The 15,200-nt window shown below is 36.6% G+C and overlaps 1 protein-coding gene and 1 pseudogene across 2 annotated transcripts; both read right to left on the reverse strand.

Moving 5' to 3' along the window:
• Positions 1-2,278: 2,278 nt before the first annotated feature.
• Positions 2,279-4,612, reverse strand: LOC120187947 (annotated as a pseudogene).
• A 1,138-nt stretch (positions 4,613-5,750) lies between these two features.
• LOC120187963 lies at positions 5,751-14,201 on the reverse strand. Of its 2 annotated transcripts, XM_039191540.1 has the most exons (11): positions 14,026-14,201; positions 13,498-13,688; positions 13,186-13,212; positions 10,345-13,000; positions 10,174-10,254; positions 8,381-8,533; positions 7,853-8,016; positions 7,575-7,722; positions 7,372-7,494; positions 6,751-6,838; positions 5,751-6,274 (listed from the first exon to the last, which is right to left on the reverse strand). In XM_039191540.1, exons 4-11 carry the CDS (start codon positions 12,949-12,951, stop codon positions 6,084-6,086), a joined length of 3,555 nt encoding a protein of 1,184 aa, XP_039047471.1. In that variant the 5' UTR covers positions 12,952-13,000; positions 13,186-13,212; positions 13,498-13,688; positions 14,026-14,201; the 3' UTR covers positions 5,751-6,083. The 2 variants fall into 2 exon arrangements, with proteins under 2 accessions (XP_039047471.1, XP_039047470.1); XM_039191539.1 differs by lacking the exons at positions 13,498-13,688; positions 14,026-14,201 and having other exon boundaries at positions 13,123-13,218.
• Between the last annotated feature and the right edge of the window lie 999 nt (positions 14,202-15,200).

The raw sequence follows: 15,200 nt of genomic DNA on the forward strand, positions 1-15,200 counted from the left end.
ACAAATGGGTCAAATTAGCATCTCCACCCGGATGCTGTACTCTCAGCCATGGCCCGAAGCAGGTTTCCTCAAACAATTGTCTTTGAGCAGGTGAAAGCTTCTTTGCAATTGTAGTGGCCAGGCTGACTTTATTTCTCAAGGTCAATTGAGCCGAAAAAAATTTCTACAAAAACAATAAACATACCAAGTTAGATATACCAAAAACTACACTGTGAAGATATACCAAAAACAATAAACATAAAAAGTAGTAGTTTATTCTTTAAACTAAAATTTGCAACACTGTTTTGTCTTTTGGTTGAAATGAAAATCGCAACGAGAGAATCGCAACGCGAGATGACAATCGCAACGAGAGAATCGCAACGCGAAATGAAAATCGCAACGAGAGAATCGCAACGCGAAATGAAAATCGCAATGCGATTTTGGTTTCGCGTTGCGATTCTCTCGTTGCGATTTCCATTTCGCGTTGCGATTCTCTCGTTGCGACAGTCATTCTCTCGTTGCGATTTTCATTTATCTCGTTGCGACTCTTCTGCAAATTGAAACTTGAATGGATTGCATTACTTCAACCAAAAGACAGAACAAAGACAAAGACAAATACTAACTTGAAAATCGCAACGAGAGAATAGCAACGCGAAATGAAAATCGCAACGAGAGAATCGTAACGCGAAATGAAATCTAAGTGAAATGGTTAATCTATTATTGAAATGACCAGTAAACTTATCATCAGTTTCAATATGAAAAACCTACAATAATGCAAACATTTCAAAATAAAAATAATTAAAAAAACTAACCCTCGGAGGTTGATTTTCCATTTCTGAATATTGTGAGGGATTTCTGACCGTGAATGGTTGTGAGGGATTTCGCCGGAGATGGGGACGGAAATCTTCGGAGATGGGGACGGATTTCTTCGCCGTAGAGAGTGAGAGATGGAGATGGGACTGAGTTGTGATTTTAGGTTTTAGGTTATGAGTTGCGATTACGGGATTTTGTCTTAATATTCTTTTTGTAATTTGAAAATAAAATACGCGTAGCGATTATAATGGCGCTTTAAATATCGCGTTGCGATTTACGGATACGCGTTGCGATTTTATGTATTATCGTTGCGATTTATGGATACGCGTTGCGATATACGGATACGCATTGCGATTTACCCATACGCGTTGCGATTTACGGATACACGTTGCGATTTACGGATACGCGTTGCGATTTATGTGTTCGCGTTGCGATTTTCATATTCGCGTTGCGATTTTGGAAAATCGCAATGCGAATTTGTACTATCGCATCGCGATTTTCAAGAATCGCGTTGCGATTTTGGAAACTGATTTGCGATTCTGGAAACTGATTTGCGATTCTGGGGATCGCGTTGCGATTTTTATTTCGCGTTGCGATTTTGTTGGTCATTTTGGCAAATCCAAAAAAAGTTGGTTAAAATCGTATATTATAACTTTTTTTTGGTCACTGAGGCGATTTTCTCAATATATTATATATATTAAATACCCATTTTAAGCTAAAACTCATTAATAATTATGACTCAATTATTTTTTGACCACACTAGACTCATTAAATTATTAATACCTATTTATATTCTAACTCAAATAAAAAAATATGTCTATTATATTCAAATTAATCTAATTAAAAAATTATAAAAAATTAGTTAATTCGATTAATTGACCGAGATAATCAAACTTTATTCAGTTCAATTATTATTTTCAAAATATAAATTCAATTCAGTTAACGGTTAAAAAATGTCAGGTTAATGGAAATTCGATTCGGTCAATGACCAGATTAACCATTTGATCACTCCTAATTGTATTCCTTATTTTTTTTAAAATAAAGAAAAAGAAAGAGAGTCATTAAACTGCGTATAAAATCCCATGTATAATAGCCAGTTTTAATTTTTATTCTCTATTTCTTTTTTGTTTAATCAATTTCTTTATCATTAAATTAATTAATTCAGTCATCTTAAAATTAATATATATTAGAAAGTTAAAATTTACTTGAATTAGAATATAGTTTAACTAAAATTGTATTTGTACAATGACAATTTAACCTTCAATATTTATATTTCTTTTATCAAACTAACCATTATTTTTTTCTTCTTCTTAGTTAAATCAACCCCTAACCTTTCAGAATTAAAAAAGAAAAAAAGAAATCAAATCATTTTTTTTTAAAGAGAAAAAGTTGGACAAAAATGGAAAAGCACAAAATAACTTTGGATTGCTTTAATGAAAGTCCCAAGCCTGACAAATTACAACAAATGTCTTCCAATACCCACTCAAGCAAAGATAATTATAGTTCCATGGCCAGCAACATAATTCTTACAAGCAAACATCATAAAACCAAACAGCAAATGACATGTTAAAGCAACGTCCACTCTCAATGTTACAGCTTGTGCCTAACCTACCACTAAAACAACCTAACTACAGGATAAAGCAGGCGGAAATGTCATTGCAACAAACCGATTACGATGTGTTGGTGAATCATGAATCGCTTGGCTGCTGTTCCGATTGTTTCTGCTGTGGCTGACCATGAGGCCATGGCATGAAAGCCATGGGTGGTCGAGGCTGCTGGCCTGGATACAATGCAGCTGCTTGATCGAGTGGTTTTCCCATTATCATCCCCGGTGATCCCACAGGATGCTGTGGGACATAGTAATATGGAATATCGGCAGGTGAGCCAACTAAAGGAATAGTGGCCTTGGTGATCCCAAGTCCCTCCTCTTTCAACTCGTCTCTCGGAATGATATCGACTAAGAAATCAAAGACATCGGTCCTTGAAATTGCAGCTGCTATATCATTCTTTTGTAGTGTCCTCCTTTTGTTCTCTTCTGTATGGATCCAAGAGCGTAAAGTCAGTTCCAAGATGAACATTTCGCAAGCTTTTGCAAAAATTACAGGAGCCTCTGCTGATATCATCCGAACGTCTTCATCAGCTTTCATTATTATTTTTATCCGAGCAAGTGGGAGACTGTGATTCTTGAAGTCTACTGTTTGTTCGATTTATTGCATCTGGTTAGCCCAGAACACTTGAAGCTGCTGCTGTTGTTGCTGCTGCTGTTGGTGGTGAAAGTGCTGAGCTTGTTGGTAGGAAAGTTGATGTGGAGAACTAGAGAAAGTAACCGGAGGCTGAGTTTGTGAAGGGACGGCTACTGTCAGAGTGCCAGACGTGACCATTGGAGCAGTTTGGTAAGGAGCATTAGAATAGCCCATCTGCCCGTCACCAGGTACAACTCCCATCGTGGGCTGTTGCTGCTGCTGTTGTGTTTTTCCCGATTGATCCATGGCAATTTTACAGAATATCTCTTTTGATCTTGTTCTATCTTCTCATTACCCCACGCTGTTACAAATAAAGATAGAAAAGTATATATTAAGAAGATAAAAGGGTAACCTTGCTAACATAAATTCTTCAAACCGTCATTTTCAAGATCATTTAGAAATAATGCACAAGTAGAGAAAAATAGCACATGTTGTATCTCTTCTATGGTTTTTCCATTCATTAACATGACAAGAATCATCGGCTATATCTAAAAATCTTCGATAAATTTTACAGGGCATCAAGATCAAATGCTGAAGCAACACTAGATTTCTAAGGTGCAACATCATACAAAGATGAAACAGTCGATAAAAATAACTAAAATTTTGGCCATAACTACAAGTGGATGGACCATCCACCATAAAAAAGACATACAGACACACCGCTCTTCCAATCGTTCAAGCTGCAGTCCTATTAAAAACTTTTGAGTGCTAGCCAACAAAAATTAAAACATGTGTGATCAAGTTGAATTTCAACAGTTGCCTATATTTAACCAAGGCACTCCACCTCACTCTCCTCCACTTCCTCCTCCCTCTAAACCAAATGCTTAAAGGCTGATCGTGTTACTTTTTCCGCTAGTGACTATTACATCCAAATGGCATAACCTCTAACACAATACAGGCAAAACAGAAATTCATAAAAGCCTTATGATAATAAGCCTTCTCTTACCATCCCATAATATGAGTATCTCTAAACCATTGAAACAGGATAAGTCAGTAGCACGACCAACCAACTGAATTTCACTAGTTTTATTCCAACCTGCATATATATAATTGATATTTAAAATAGTTCAATAAAACTCTGAAATACAAGTCCGTCTACTCTTAAAGCTGAATACTTTCAAATTCCAAATCCTAAACTTGAAAAACTACCACATACAATTGACATGCATGAGTAGCCTAATTACAATCGAGCAATTGCATTTTTCATTCATAGCAGAGAAAAAATACAAACAAATAAAAACCCAAAACTTGATTTCCTTTTTCTAGAAAGAAAACCATACATGCAGTGGGATAGGAAATAAAGATGTGGGCAGTTACACCCTAATAAAAACACTAACAGCTCTGCTTGCTTCCTAGGATTCACTAAGAAAGAACTGATAAGAAGCTTCTTTTCCAAGAGAATAAAAACCCAAAATAGAAATTTTCTTTATGGTCCTCTCCCACCAACCAAACAAGAAAAGGAGAAACCCAGAAATAAAAAAAGATTACCTGTGATATATCTTCCTTCCTGCAGTTGAATCGTCTCGGGACACCAACAAGAAGAAAGAGACAATGGGAGACCGGAAACGGAGGGCTGATGGAGCTTTCAATTTGAATGTTCAATAAAGATAAATAACTTCAATTTTGTAAGAGAAAGGGATTTCTGGAGGTATCTTACAAAAGGACCACGTGTCGATGAGCTTTAATACCTGACCCAGGACACAGTTATAATTTATTCCACGTGTCCAACACCAAGTGGTCAAACGGGTCAGAGGAGGACGCTCACGACCTCACGTATTCCACCGCGACGGAAATAATGGCTGCGAATGCAAGCGGGAGGGGTAGTTTAGAAAATTTGTTTGAATATATGAAGCACGTGAAAAGTGCGTGGTCCTGTCGGATAAATACGATGTTAGGGTTGAGGTCACGTGAGAAAATGCAGGCCTTTCAACTACTTTACCAAACAATTCCTTGTATTGTATTTGGTGTCATGGCTGCAAAATGAGGCAATATGTCGAGCAGCAGAACGGAAAGGCTCCTTGCACATCATTGATCTAGGAATGAAACATACACTTCAATGGCCTTCCCTGATAAGAACACCATCATCAAGGCCCGAAAGTCCCCCCAACTCTTCGTATCACGGAATTAACTAGCAATGAAAATCTCCTAGAGCTTGAAGCCAGCATGAAGTCACTGGTCGAGGATGCTAACTCACTTGGTATAGCAATGGAGTTCCACATGATATCAGAGCCAGTTACACCATTGACTTTTGACCCAAGAGAATCTCAACTTAAGAGAAGGGGAGCCATTATACATCAACAGTGTCATGCACTTGCACAAATATGTCGAAGAGAGCAGAGGATCACTCAAAGGAATGCTCCAAGCAATCAAGAAACTAAGCCCGGTTTCGTTGACAGTGGTGTAACAAGATGCAACCCACAACTGAACGTTCTTTCTCGGGCGGTTTCTCGAGTCCATTCTCTGCTATTCAGTCATTTTTGATTCGCTTGAAGCGAGTCTACCCAAACATAGTCCTCACTCCTCAAAGGATGAAGATGGAAAAGCTTCACTTTGCCGAAGAAATACAGAACATTATAGCTTACAAAGGGTAGGACAGGACCGAAAGCCACCAAAGAGCGGATAAATGGTGAAGACAATTAGGTAGGCAGAGTACATTCTTAAAACTCTGATCTTGATGAATTACTTGACATAGAAAATAAGTGCACTATGAACTTCTATAGAAAGCCAAACTCCATCTCCATATTCAATTTAAGGTGAATAAAAAGGGTAGCAATTATTTGAAAAGATGCACATCCGTTAGCCAGTGTCAACGCAGTTTAAAAAGGTCGAAGATAAAGTTTTTTTTATCAAGTACAACGGTACACTAAATCACAATATTTTGTTCAACAACATTATTATTCCTTCATAGAGAAGCCTTCCATTCCAAAAACAATTAGGAAGCCCCGATTCTCCATTTCCATGTGAATATATAATTAAATACTACTCGAATGCGTGAACAATTGAATGAATATCTAGTGGAAACGACATTTTCGCTTTCACAAATCATTTTCATTTCGATGCCTTGTGACCCTTGCTTTGTCGGCTAGCAGCAGCTGACATAGTCCGCAATCGATTAGCGATTTCTGTGAATGATGGCCTGGCTGCAGGATTGGGGGACCAACATTGTTCCATCAGTTTTCTCCATTCAGGATCACAAAAGCTTGGAATTGTTGGTCTCAGCGTGTTACTTACAATGCCTCCTGCATATCCAAACAACTTTTAGATCACAAAGAGAGTATGACTAGAACCAAGGAATATAAAGGTAAACATGACAATCAGGGGACTAAAAAGATGCTAATTCAGGAAAATGCAAATAACCATCTCATAAGCAACCCAGCATATCCATGTTAGGAATCAACATGAACAGATACTTTCCATGAATGAAGCCCAAAACTCAGATGTCAGTTAACAGGTAGCAATGCCTCACTGTCAATAAAACAGACTACCCTCAAAGGATTTTGTAAGTTCATCAGTCAAAAATACCAAAACTACTTCCATATTATATTTTGGCTCCAGAAGTAGAAAGTTATTCCAGCCCAATGGATGGACAACATAGAACATTGCTTCAAAATAGTATGCTAATGTTGTTTCTAGTTTCTCATTTGCCTCTATAATTGATGAGAATATTCTGACACAACCAGAAACTTAAAAGCTACAAGAAGTACTCGAGTCACACCTATAATTGCACCATAGTGAATATTGGCATAAGGCTCTTCACCAGTGAAAATCTCCCATAGAACAATACCAAAAGAGAACACATCAACCTGCAGATCAACAAATAAATGTGAAGAATAGTACTAAAAAATGACATTATGTCACTAGCTATATATACACACACACAAATATATATATATATATACATATATCCCAGACAGAATAAGTAACAAAATATGGTCGTCTTCAACAATTAAAGCAGCCACCTTTGTGATATCATGAAATCAGGTTAGGAAGTACACAGAAGATGAATAGGCTTCCAAGGAATTATCTCAATATCAAAATATAATTTTCTTTCACATCCCCCATCCACTGACCCATCTCTTTTCTCTATTTTATATTTTTAATGAATGTTTCAGTTAAGGCTCCCATAAAAGAGTGTGATCATGAATGTATCCGTGTGGGCAGTTGAAAGTGTGGCAACAAAAATACAGTAGGAAAAAAGGGCTGAAAGTTATGAACTCTCCATTGGGTTTTAGATTGCAATACTTAGGTAAAACCTCCAAGAGACCCATGGGAAGAATCAGGAAGAGCAAATAGCTTCTTGTGCCAGTTCAAGTTAATTTCATAAACGACATCTTACCTTTTCTGAAACCTTATTGCTGCCCCCATTCAAGAGTTCTGGAGCCATCCACGGTAGGGTCCCCCGAACACCACCAGAAACTAGGGTGTTACGTTTGATTTTAGACAGTCCAAAATCACCAACCTGGGAAAGAAAGAATCTTAGAGAGGTAATAATTAGCACCAAATTTTAACCAACTTATTCGACCAGGACAGAGAGGTAACCTTGCAAATAGGCCGTGAAGGATCTTTCAAGTTAACAAGTAAATTATCACATTTCAGATCAAAATGCACAATATTTTTTGAATGTAGATATTCCATCCCAAATGCTGCATCCATAGCAATTATGAGTTTCTTTCGACGATCAAGTAACCTGAAAATTAGGATTAGGTAGAACAGTAGCATGAGATATTTGTGAACTAACAATATGAAAATATCACCCCACCCCCAAAAAAAAAAGTAAAACAAACAATTCATCGATAACAAAGTGAAAAAAAAATCACCTATCCTTGCGAAGTAAAACATGCCTAAGGGAACCATCAACCATGAACTCTGTAACAGTAGCCATTGTTCCTCCAGGACCATCTTGCACCACCCCATAAAATGCCACCACATTTGGATGGTGAAGCTTTGAAAGAATGTCAGCTTCCCGCCAAAATTCAATGGTCTGAGGATTTAAGTGTATATCTTTTAGTAAAGCATTAAGTACGAAAATAATACTAGAGAAAAAAGGCAGTAGCAAACATGCAATAATAATGACTATGATAATAGCTAAATAAAGAAAAGAAATCATTGCCGACAGCCATGAGGTATAGTGATCATATATCAAACACCGGCAACTACAAGTACAAAAAACAAGGTCTCTATTTGGACCCCTTCAGGAGAAAAAAAAAACCAAAAAGATATATGTTATTTTTAGTTTGTTAACTTCCTTTTAAGATCAACAGGCTTTCAAACAATGGTGTCATGAACGAATATGTAGAAAATGTATTCTACGCATAGTCAATATTGATTTGTGTAAGGCAAATTACCAATCTTTCTTGCTCAGATGATCGACCTGTGAAGCAGCTCTTCTTGATTCTCTTGATGGCAACATCTGATCCCCTCCATTTGCCATGATATACAGTCCCAAATGTACCAGAACCCAACTCCCTCAACTCTTCAAGATCGTCATTATTTATGAGCTACAACATCAATCCCGGACAAACAAGTAAAAATCAAGTACACATTACAGAAAATATTTCAGGAAGTAGGTAGACATTGTCATAAGATGTTGAGGCCCAGAATATAACAAACAAACAAGAAGAGAGATGAATTTTTTTTGTTTCAGTTTATATGTGCACGAAAGTTCTCAAAAGCAAAACAAATGTCAGAAACACATCCATGCAGCTTCGAAGCATTTTATGGCCAGTATATACTCCAAAAAGCTTATCCCCATTGCATTTGAGTCGACAAAATTAAGTTTATAATGAGAAACAAAGGTTGAATCTGAACATATAAAAAAGAAACAAAATTTAAATTAGCACAACAAAAGAACAAATTTTCTAAAATATATATTTCAATGCCTTTGTCGATTTAAGAAACCATTCAACAGCTAGAATTAGCTATTGTATGCCTAGAACTTTAATCATGAAAAAGTAGTCAGCAGAATCAAATTCTGTGCTTTCTTAGATACAGAATAAATAAATAAATAAATAGCTTCAACTAGTATCAGAATACACATCTAGAATGAGCTGAAGGATGACTCCAAGCAGGGGCGGTCGCTCCCCTAAAAATTTAAGATTACTATATGTTTTAGATTTTTTCTATGTATTTTCTATTGAAAATCTGTTTTCGCCCCCCCCAGAATTTTATAAGTTTAAGTTTGCCCCCTAAAAATTTTTTAAGTTCAAGTTCGTCCCCCCTAACATGAAATTCTGTGTCCGTACCTGAACACTAGAAATAAATATAAATTGTCCCTTGCATACTGGGTTTTTAATTTTTTATTAGATTATTTTGTGGGGCACACGTAATGAGTAAAAAGAAAGTTAATTTCTCCAACTAGAAGTCTCTGTAAAGACGAGCAAGCACTGGTAAAAACTGTTCCGCTATCCAGTGGGGTGTACACCCAGGCGCATCTAGCTGTTGCACCTAGGCATTAGAAAACAAAAGTGCTAAACATGTCTTTTTGCAAGGCAATGAATACTAAAAAAAAGGTCTGCATTATTGAAGTCCTTTCTATTTTCTTTTAACTTTTTTTCATAAAATGAACCTTTATTAATTATTAGTAAGATAAGGATAATAAAAACTGCTTACTTCTCAAAATTGAGTATTCGGCAACAAACACGGGTTCAAACTATCAAAGGAAATAATTCACATTGGCCAACAAAAGAAAATTTTGCTTGTTTTGTCGGATAAATTGCACCTCTTCAAAGTTCACCATCAAGATATATATCTTAAGGTTATTATATATACATATTCAAACGCATATAAAAACATTCGCATACACAACTTTATTCGCAAAGCCAAACGCCTATTGTGCACCTCGCCCCTCTGAAAACACTCTCACGGATCAGCTTATTATCTCTACATAAGTACACTGGTCTAACAGAATTCATAGTTAAGCTTACAAGTTTTAGTTTCACATACATAAATGTACACGGGAAGTAATCATAAAGATGAAAAGTTTGCATGTGCCAAAAGGCAACACAAATTGCAGAACAAAATTTGAAGTTACCAATAAATAATAGTTTATTGCAAGTAGCCAAACAGTGGTCCAGTCCATTTCATATTCACCAAATGTATAACAAGAGAAGCAGGAGAAATTGTGACAAAGGTAGCATACCTGCAACGTACTTATATAAAAATCTCCTAGAGAAGGATCCAAAGGAGGTAGACCAACGTTCCCCTTCTCTGATTTCGGCTTCTAGAAGAACCCATGCAGTCATATTCTGTTAGCAGATGTCTTTTAAGGAAATGAGGTGTACAAAATCAATTAATCATTGAAACCAATTACCTCATAATCCGACTCTGGTGTTCTTAGGTTTTCTATCATGGCATTGAACTGCATACTTTCACAGATTTGCACCTGGGGTTGACCATCCTTCAGGTTGTTTTCACCAAAATTATGATCAGATTCAGCTTGGCTCAATGAAACTACACCCCGTGAAGTAAACTGATCTGATATATGATCTCGGTTGACAAGGGAACCATCTTTTTCTTCAAAATCTTGCGCCAACTTCTGAAAATATGACCAGTGTTTTGGCTCATGGCCTTCCATGTTCAAGCTCAAGCCAGCTCCATCTGTTTGCAGTGGGCTAACACCAGAGGACTCTTCAGAAAGCATTGCTTTGGAAAAAATATCAAAAAGGAAATCACGAGGAAATCGATCATTAATATCAATAAGAATGTCCCCATGATCTGCCCTGATGATACCACTGGAATCATCTTTTGTTGAACTCTCCGTCCTCAAATCAACCTGAAAATGTCCAGGAGGATTTTTGCTAGTCAAGTTGACATCATGGGGCAAAGCAAATGTTGATTCGCTTGCTACAGGTTGCCCTAGTCCAGTTTCCACTGATTCATTATCTGGAAGGTTATCTTTCAGACAACCAACCCGAACCCCATCCTTGTTTGGAGCTTGTATATTGTCCACGGGATTTGAAACTGCTTGCTTCAAACCTGTGTCCAACACATCTTCAGAAAGCATTGAGTTAATCAGAGAAACAGCACCAGGATGGGGACCGATATTAGAAGGTTTACCAGCTGAGCTTTCAGTATGGGAAGCAATATTACTATCTCGTAACTTTTCAACAGTTTCTGTGTTTGGACCCTGTTGTGCCACATTAGATTGTGGGTGGGCTAATAGCAAATGGGAACCTAATGAATCATCAGACTTTGACAATCGATTTAGCGAGTCTAACTGCTCCCGAGGTATTCTTTCCGAATAGTAAACCTTGTGTGGAGGTGCAGTGGGCTCAAAGTAGCTTAGATCAGCAGGATTGGAATCAGAATCAACATATCTAGAAGTAGAATGATGGTCAGCATTACCCAGTTTAGGAACTGGCACTTGATTCACAGCATCAGAATATGAGACAACTTTTTCATTTTCCTGGTTTTTAGCTTCATTTTTTACCCAAAAAAGGGATGCATCATTTGAAGCAACTGCAACTGGAACTTCTTCAAGAGGGAAATGATTTATCACCTTTCCATCCTGTGTCTGGGAAGAAACTGTGTGATCTGTTCCCAAGGGATGTTGATTTTCAAGGTCATTGCCCTGATGGCCTGAACCCTCTGGTTTCAACTCGGTCGCCAGCAACCGAAGATTCTGCTGTTGAAGGCCATCGTATGGTTGCACTTCGGTCAAGTGTTCATGTTGATTCATAAACCCATTAGGAGTAACTGAATTAGAAAATTCTGCAATATTAGAATAATTAGAAGAGTTATGACCGTACTGCAATGGATACCCCACCCTCTGGTCATGATAAAACCGTGGATGGATTTCATAGGTGCCTGAGGAACTTGGTAGAACTGGTTGAGAAGACTGAAAAGTTGATGATGACACCATACTGCCAGGAATGTTAGAAGAGCTAATAACAACTGAGTCTCTTGCAACTCTGCTTGATACCCTGTCTATATTCTTTCCCTCTGGTTCTGTTAGATTGTTAGCAGAAAAGCCTGTCAACCCCTGCAGAGTAGAGCTTGTCCTTGTTCCGAAGTCCATTCCATTGACAGCTACCACATATTGAATCTCAGAATCACCATCCATGTTGCCTACACCAAACTGAGTATCCTCCAAATCATTCAGTGAGAACAGAAACATCCTAAGCTTTTGAGAGGCTTCTTTGTCTAGAAGCTCGTTACATTCCTCCATCATATTCTGCAGATCTTCATCTGAGGACACAGACACTAAAGCATCAAAGTCCTCTCCTGGAAGCTGATATTTGATCACTTCTGTTTGGTCATAAATTGCTAATATCTTCTGCTTAAGTTCCTGCCATGAAATATCCTTTCTGATGCGAATTATGCGTGTTTCACCTCCAACATACCTTAGTTTTCTGTCACTTGGTCGAGATAGGATTTTTCCACCAAAGCTGCAGAGAACTTTCATCTTTGCTGATGTGCCGTCAGAGGTACCAAGTGACATGTATAAAAGACCTCTGTTATTTTCATAGCCCGAGGTAGTTTGCCGCATTGATTGAAGTGACCCGTAACAACCTTGGTTTTCATATATAGATCCTTTTCTTTCAAACCCCTTTGGACCTTTCTCTACTACGTTAAGCATCGAAATACCAGACCCACTTTCAGAATCTGTATGACTAATTCCTAGAATACCTTTTAGATCCATATATCCTGTTGCATAACTGGATTCACCGAGAGAACTTGAGATGAAAGGCTTCTTAGGATTTAACCGGTCCCGCATAAATTCAAAATTGAACTCCTCACCAGTCTGTATGGAAAAATTAAGTACTGGTTTGACATCAGATCCTTTTGGCTCAGGAGGTCTTATACTCATGTTTGAGCTGGTTATAGGATCTGCCAAAAATGCTTGAGTTGCATGAGGGAATTCCCCATTTCCATGCTCCACAGAGTGGTATTGTTTACCAGCTCTAGAATGTTCCATGAAATTGCCGTTTGGATTTTTCTCAATTCATTTAGTCTCAATTGACTTCCTGTGCCCACATGCCATCATTCATATATAAAAATAAGCCGACGAATACATAAAGAAATCACCTATTAACAAGCAATCACCATACAACAGAAAAGTCAAGCTTTCCAAGCAACTGAAACTCACAAGCAAATTCTATTTAGTTTCTAATTTCAGAACCAAAAACATATGAGAATTGTCGTTAGGAACCTTTATGAGGAGTAACGGCTATTGGACCTGCAATAAGACAGGCTTTAAATCAGATTTTGCAGCAAGTAACAGAATTCAAGACTAAGTTTGGGTAATGAGAAAGTAAAACAAAGATGAAAGAAACTAGGAATTGATGCACAAAGTTAACAAAGATTTTCCTCCTAAATTTAAACAAAAACTAGTCCAAAAAAACTTGCTAGGAGCAGAAAACAGTGAGCTTTTGAAACAACATTATAATTCTAAACTACGAGAGTAGATATCATCACCAAAACTAGCAAACACTTGTAAGATCATCCAACCAAAGACTTTTACCAAGGATAGTGATTGAGAAACGAAGCTCCCTCCCTATCAACTATCTTGAACTCTCAACGCCTGTCTTTATTTTGACATGTAGTAGGTTGCCTTCTCAGCTGATTATTGGAATTTCAAAACTTTGCAGTACAAAATTATCGCCATCAAATGCCATTAACAAATTATCATCCTTCCAATCCGCCAACATGCAACTGTAATTGAAAAAATAATAACAAAAGGTGAAATATAAGCTATTTTCGTGGTTTTAACTGCAAACTACGTTCTCTGTTAGGTAAACCGTAAACGTAACCAAGTAATACAACAGCTAAAAATTAACCACGCAGAATATATACGAAAAGTTCTCCCAGCTCCACAATACAGTCTAGTTTAAAACTAAATCAACCAGATATAAAATTAAAACCCTAATCTCTGTAGAGAAACAGATCAACATAGATGAGCTTATCAACTCCATACAAAATAACAAGTTTTAGAGAAGAAAAACGCAAAAAAAAACAAAGGAAATCTTCTGAGCTGCAAAAAAATAATTACCTGAAAGCTGAAAGAGGAAAAGGTTTATGTTTGAAGGTTTCGCATCAGATTCAAGTGAACCAGCAACTAACAATGTAATACAAGAAAAACTCTCTTTTTAAACCTCAGAAACAACAGTTTTATCTTATAACCCGGAAAACGCTCAATCTCTCTTCAATACCTGACTTCTCTCTGCAAATCTATGGTTTCAATCAAGTCAAATAAAAGAAGAAGAAGAAGACTAATTAATGAAACCAAAAAAAAAACAAAAAGATAGTATTCTTGACATTCCGGCCCTACCCTCTAGTTTTAGATGTATTTACATCACCTTTGTCCTAACTTACGTTCTCTACCTGGTGACTAAATTACCCCTGATCCGTAAAGATCACGTGTTTCTCGTGCTATGTTCGCTTTTTTGTAATCTTCTTTTGGTTACCGTTGACCGACTTAGCAGTAGTCAATGGCGCAGTTCTCTTCTATGTCGAAGAAAATAAAAATGAATTAACGATGATCTGTTGTCTTGGTGAAGAACGTAAGGATTTGGTCAACTGGTTGTACGCGAAGGCCCAAGGGTGCAGTATTAAGATGGTACGTATAAATGTGTAGTAGCAAAGCTTTCAGGTAGTTGACGTAGACCCTCTTTTATGACTCATGACAGATTTGTTTTAAAAGTAACAAGTAATCGAAAAGAAAAAGTCCAAATGCTAAAAGAATTGTTTTATTTTTAAATTATTAAGCTAATTAAAATAAATATTATAAAAATAAAGATGTACAAAAATTGTTTGAGTAAATATATAAAAATGTATAGTGTTGGACAAAATCAATCTATATGAACACAATTTATTGAAGTCATTTTTTTGTTAGGGTGTGTTCGGTTTACATAATATAAGATTACCAGTTGAAATATGATTACTAGAATGTAACATTACCTAACACATTACTGGGAATGTTACATTACTGTGTTTGGTTTGTTTGGTAATAATATATTACAGTGTTTGGTTGAAGAAATAAAATATTATTTGAATGTATATTTTACCAAATTGACATTGTTATATATTTTTTAATAATTGAAATTCTAATTATTTAAATAAAAATTATTTATATAAAAATTCATCGATAATATATTATTCTATTATTTAAATATATCATGTATTATTTTAATTTTAATTAATATTAAATTTTACATAATTTATTTA

Source organism: Hibiscus syriacus, unplaced genomic scaffold, assembly GCF_006381635.1.
Source record: "Hibiscus syriacus cultivar Baekdansim isolate YM2019G1 unplaced genomic scaffold, ASM638163v2 tig00116925_pilon, whole genome shotgun sequence".
Taxonomy (NCBI): domain Eukaryota; kingdom Viridiplantae; phylum Streptophyta; class Magnoliopsida; order Malvales; family Malvaceae; genus Hibiscus; species Hibiscus syriacus.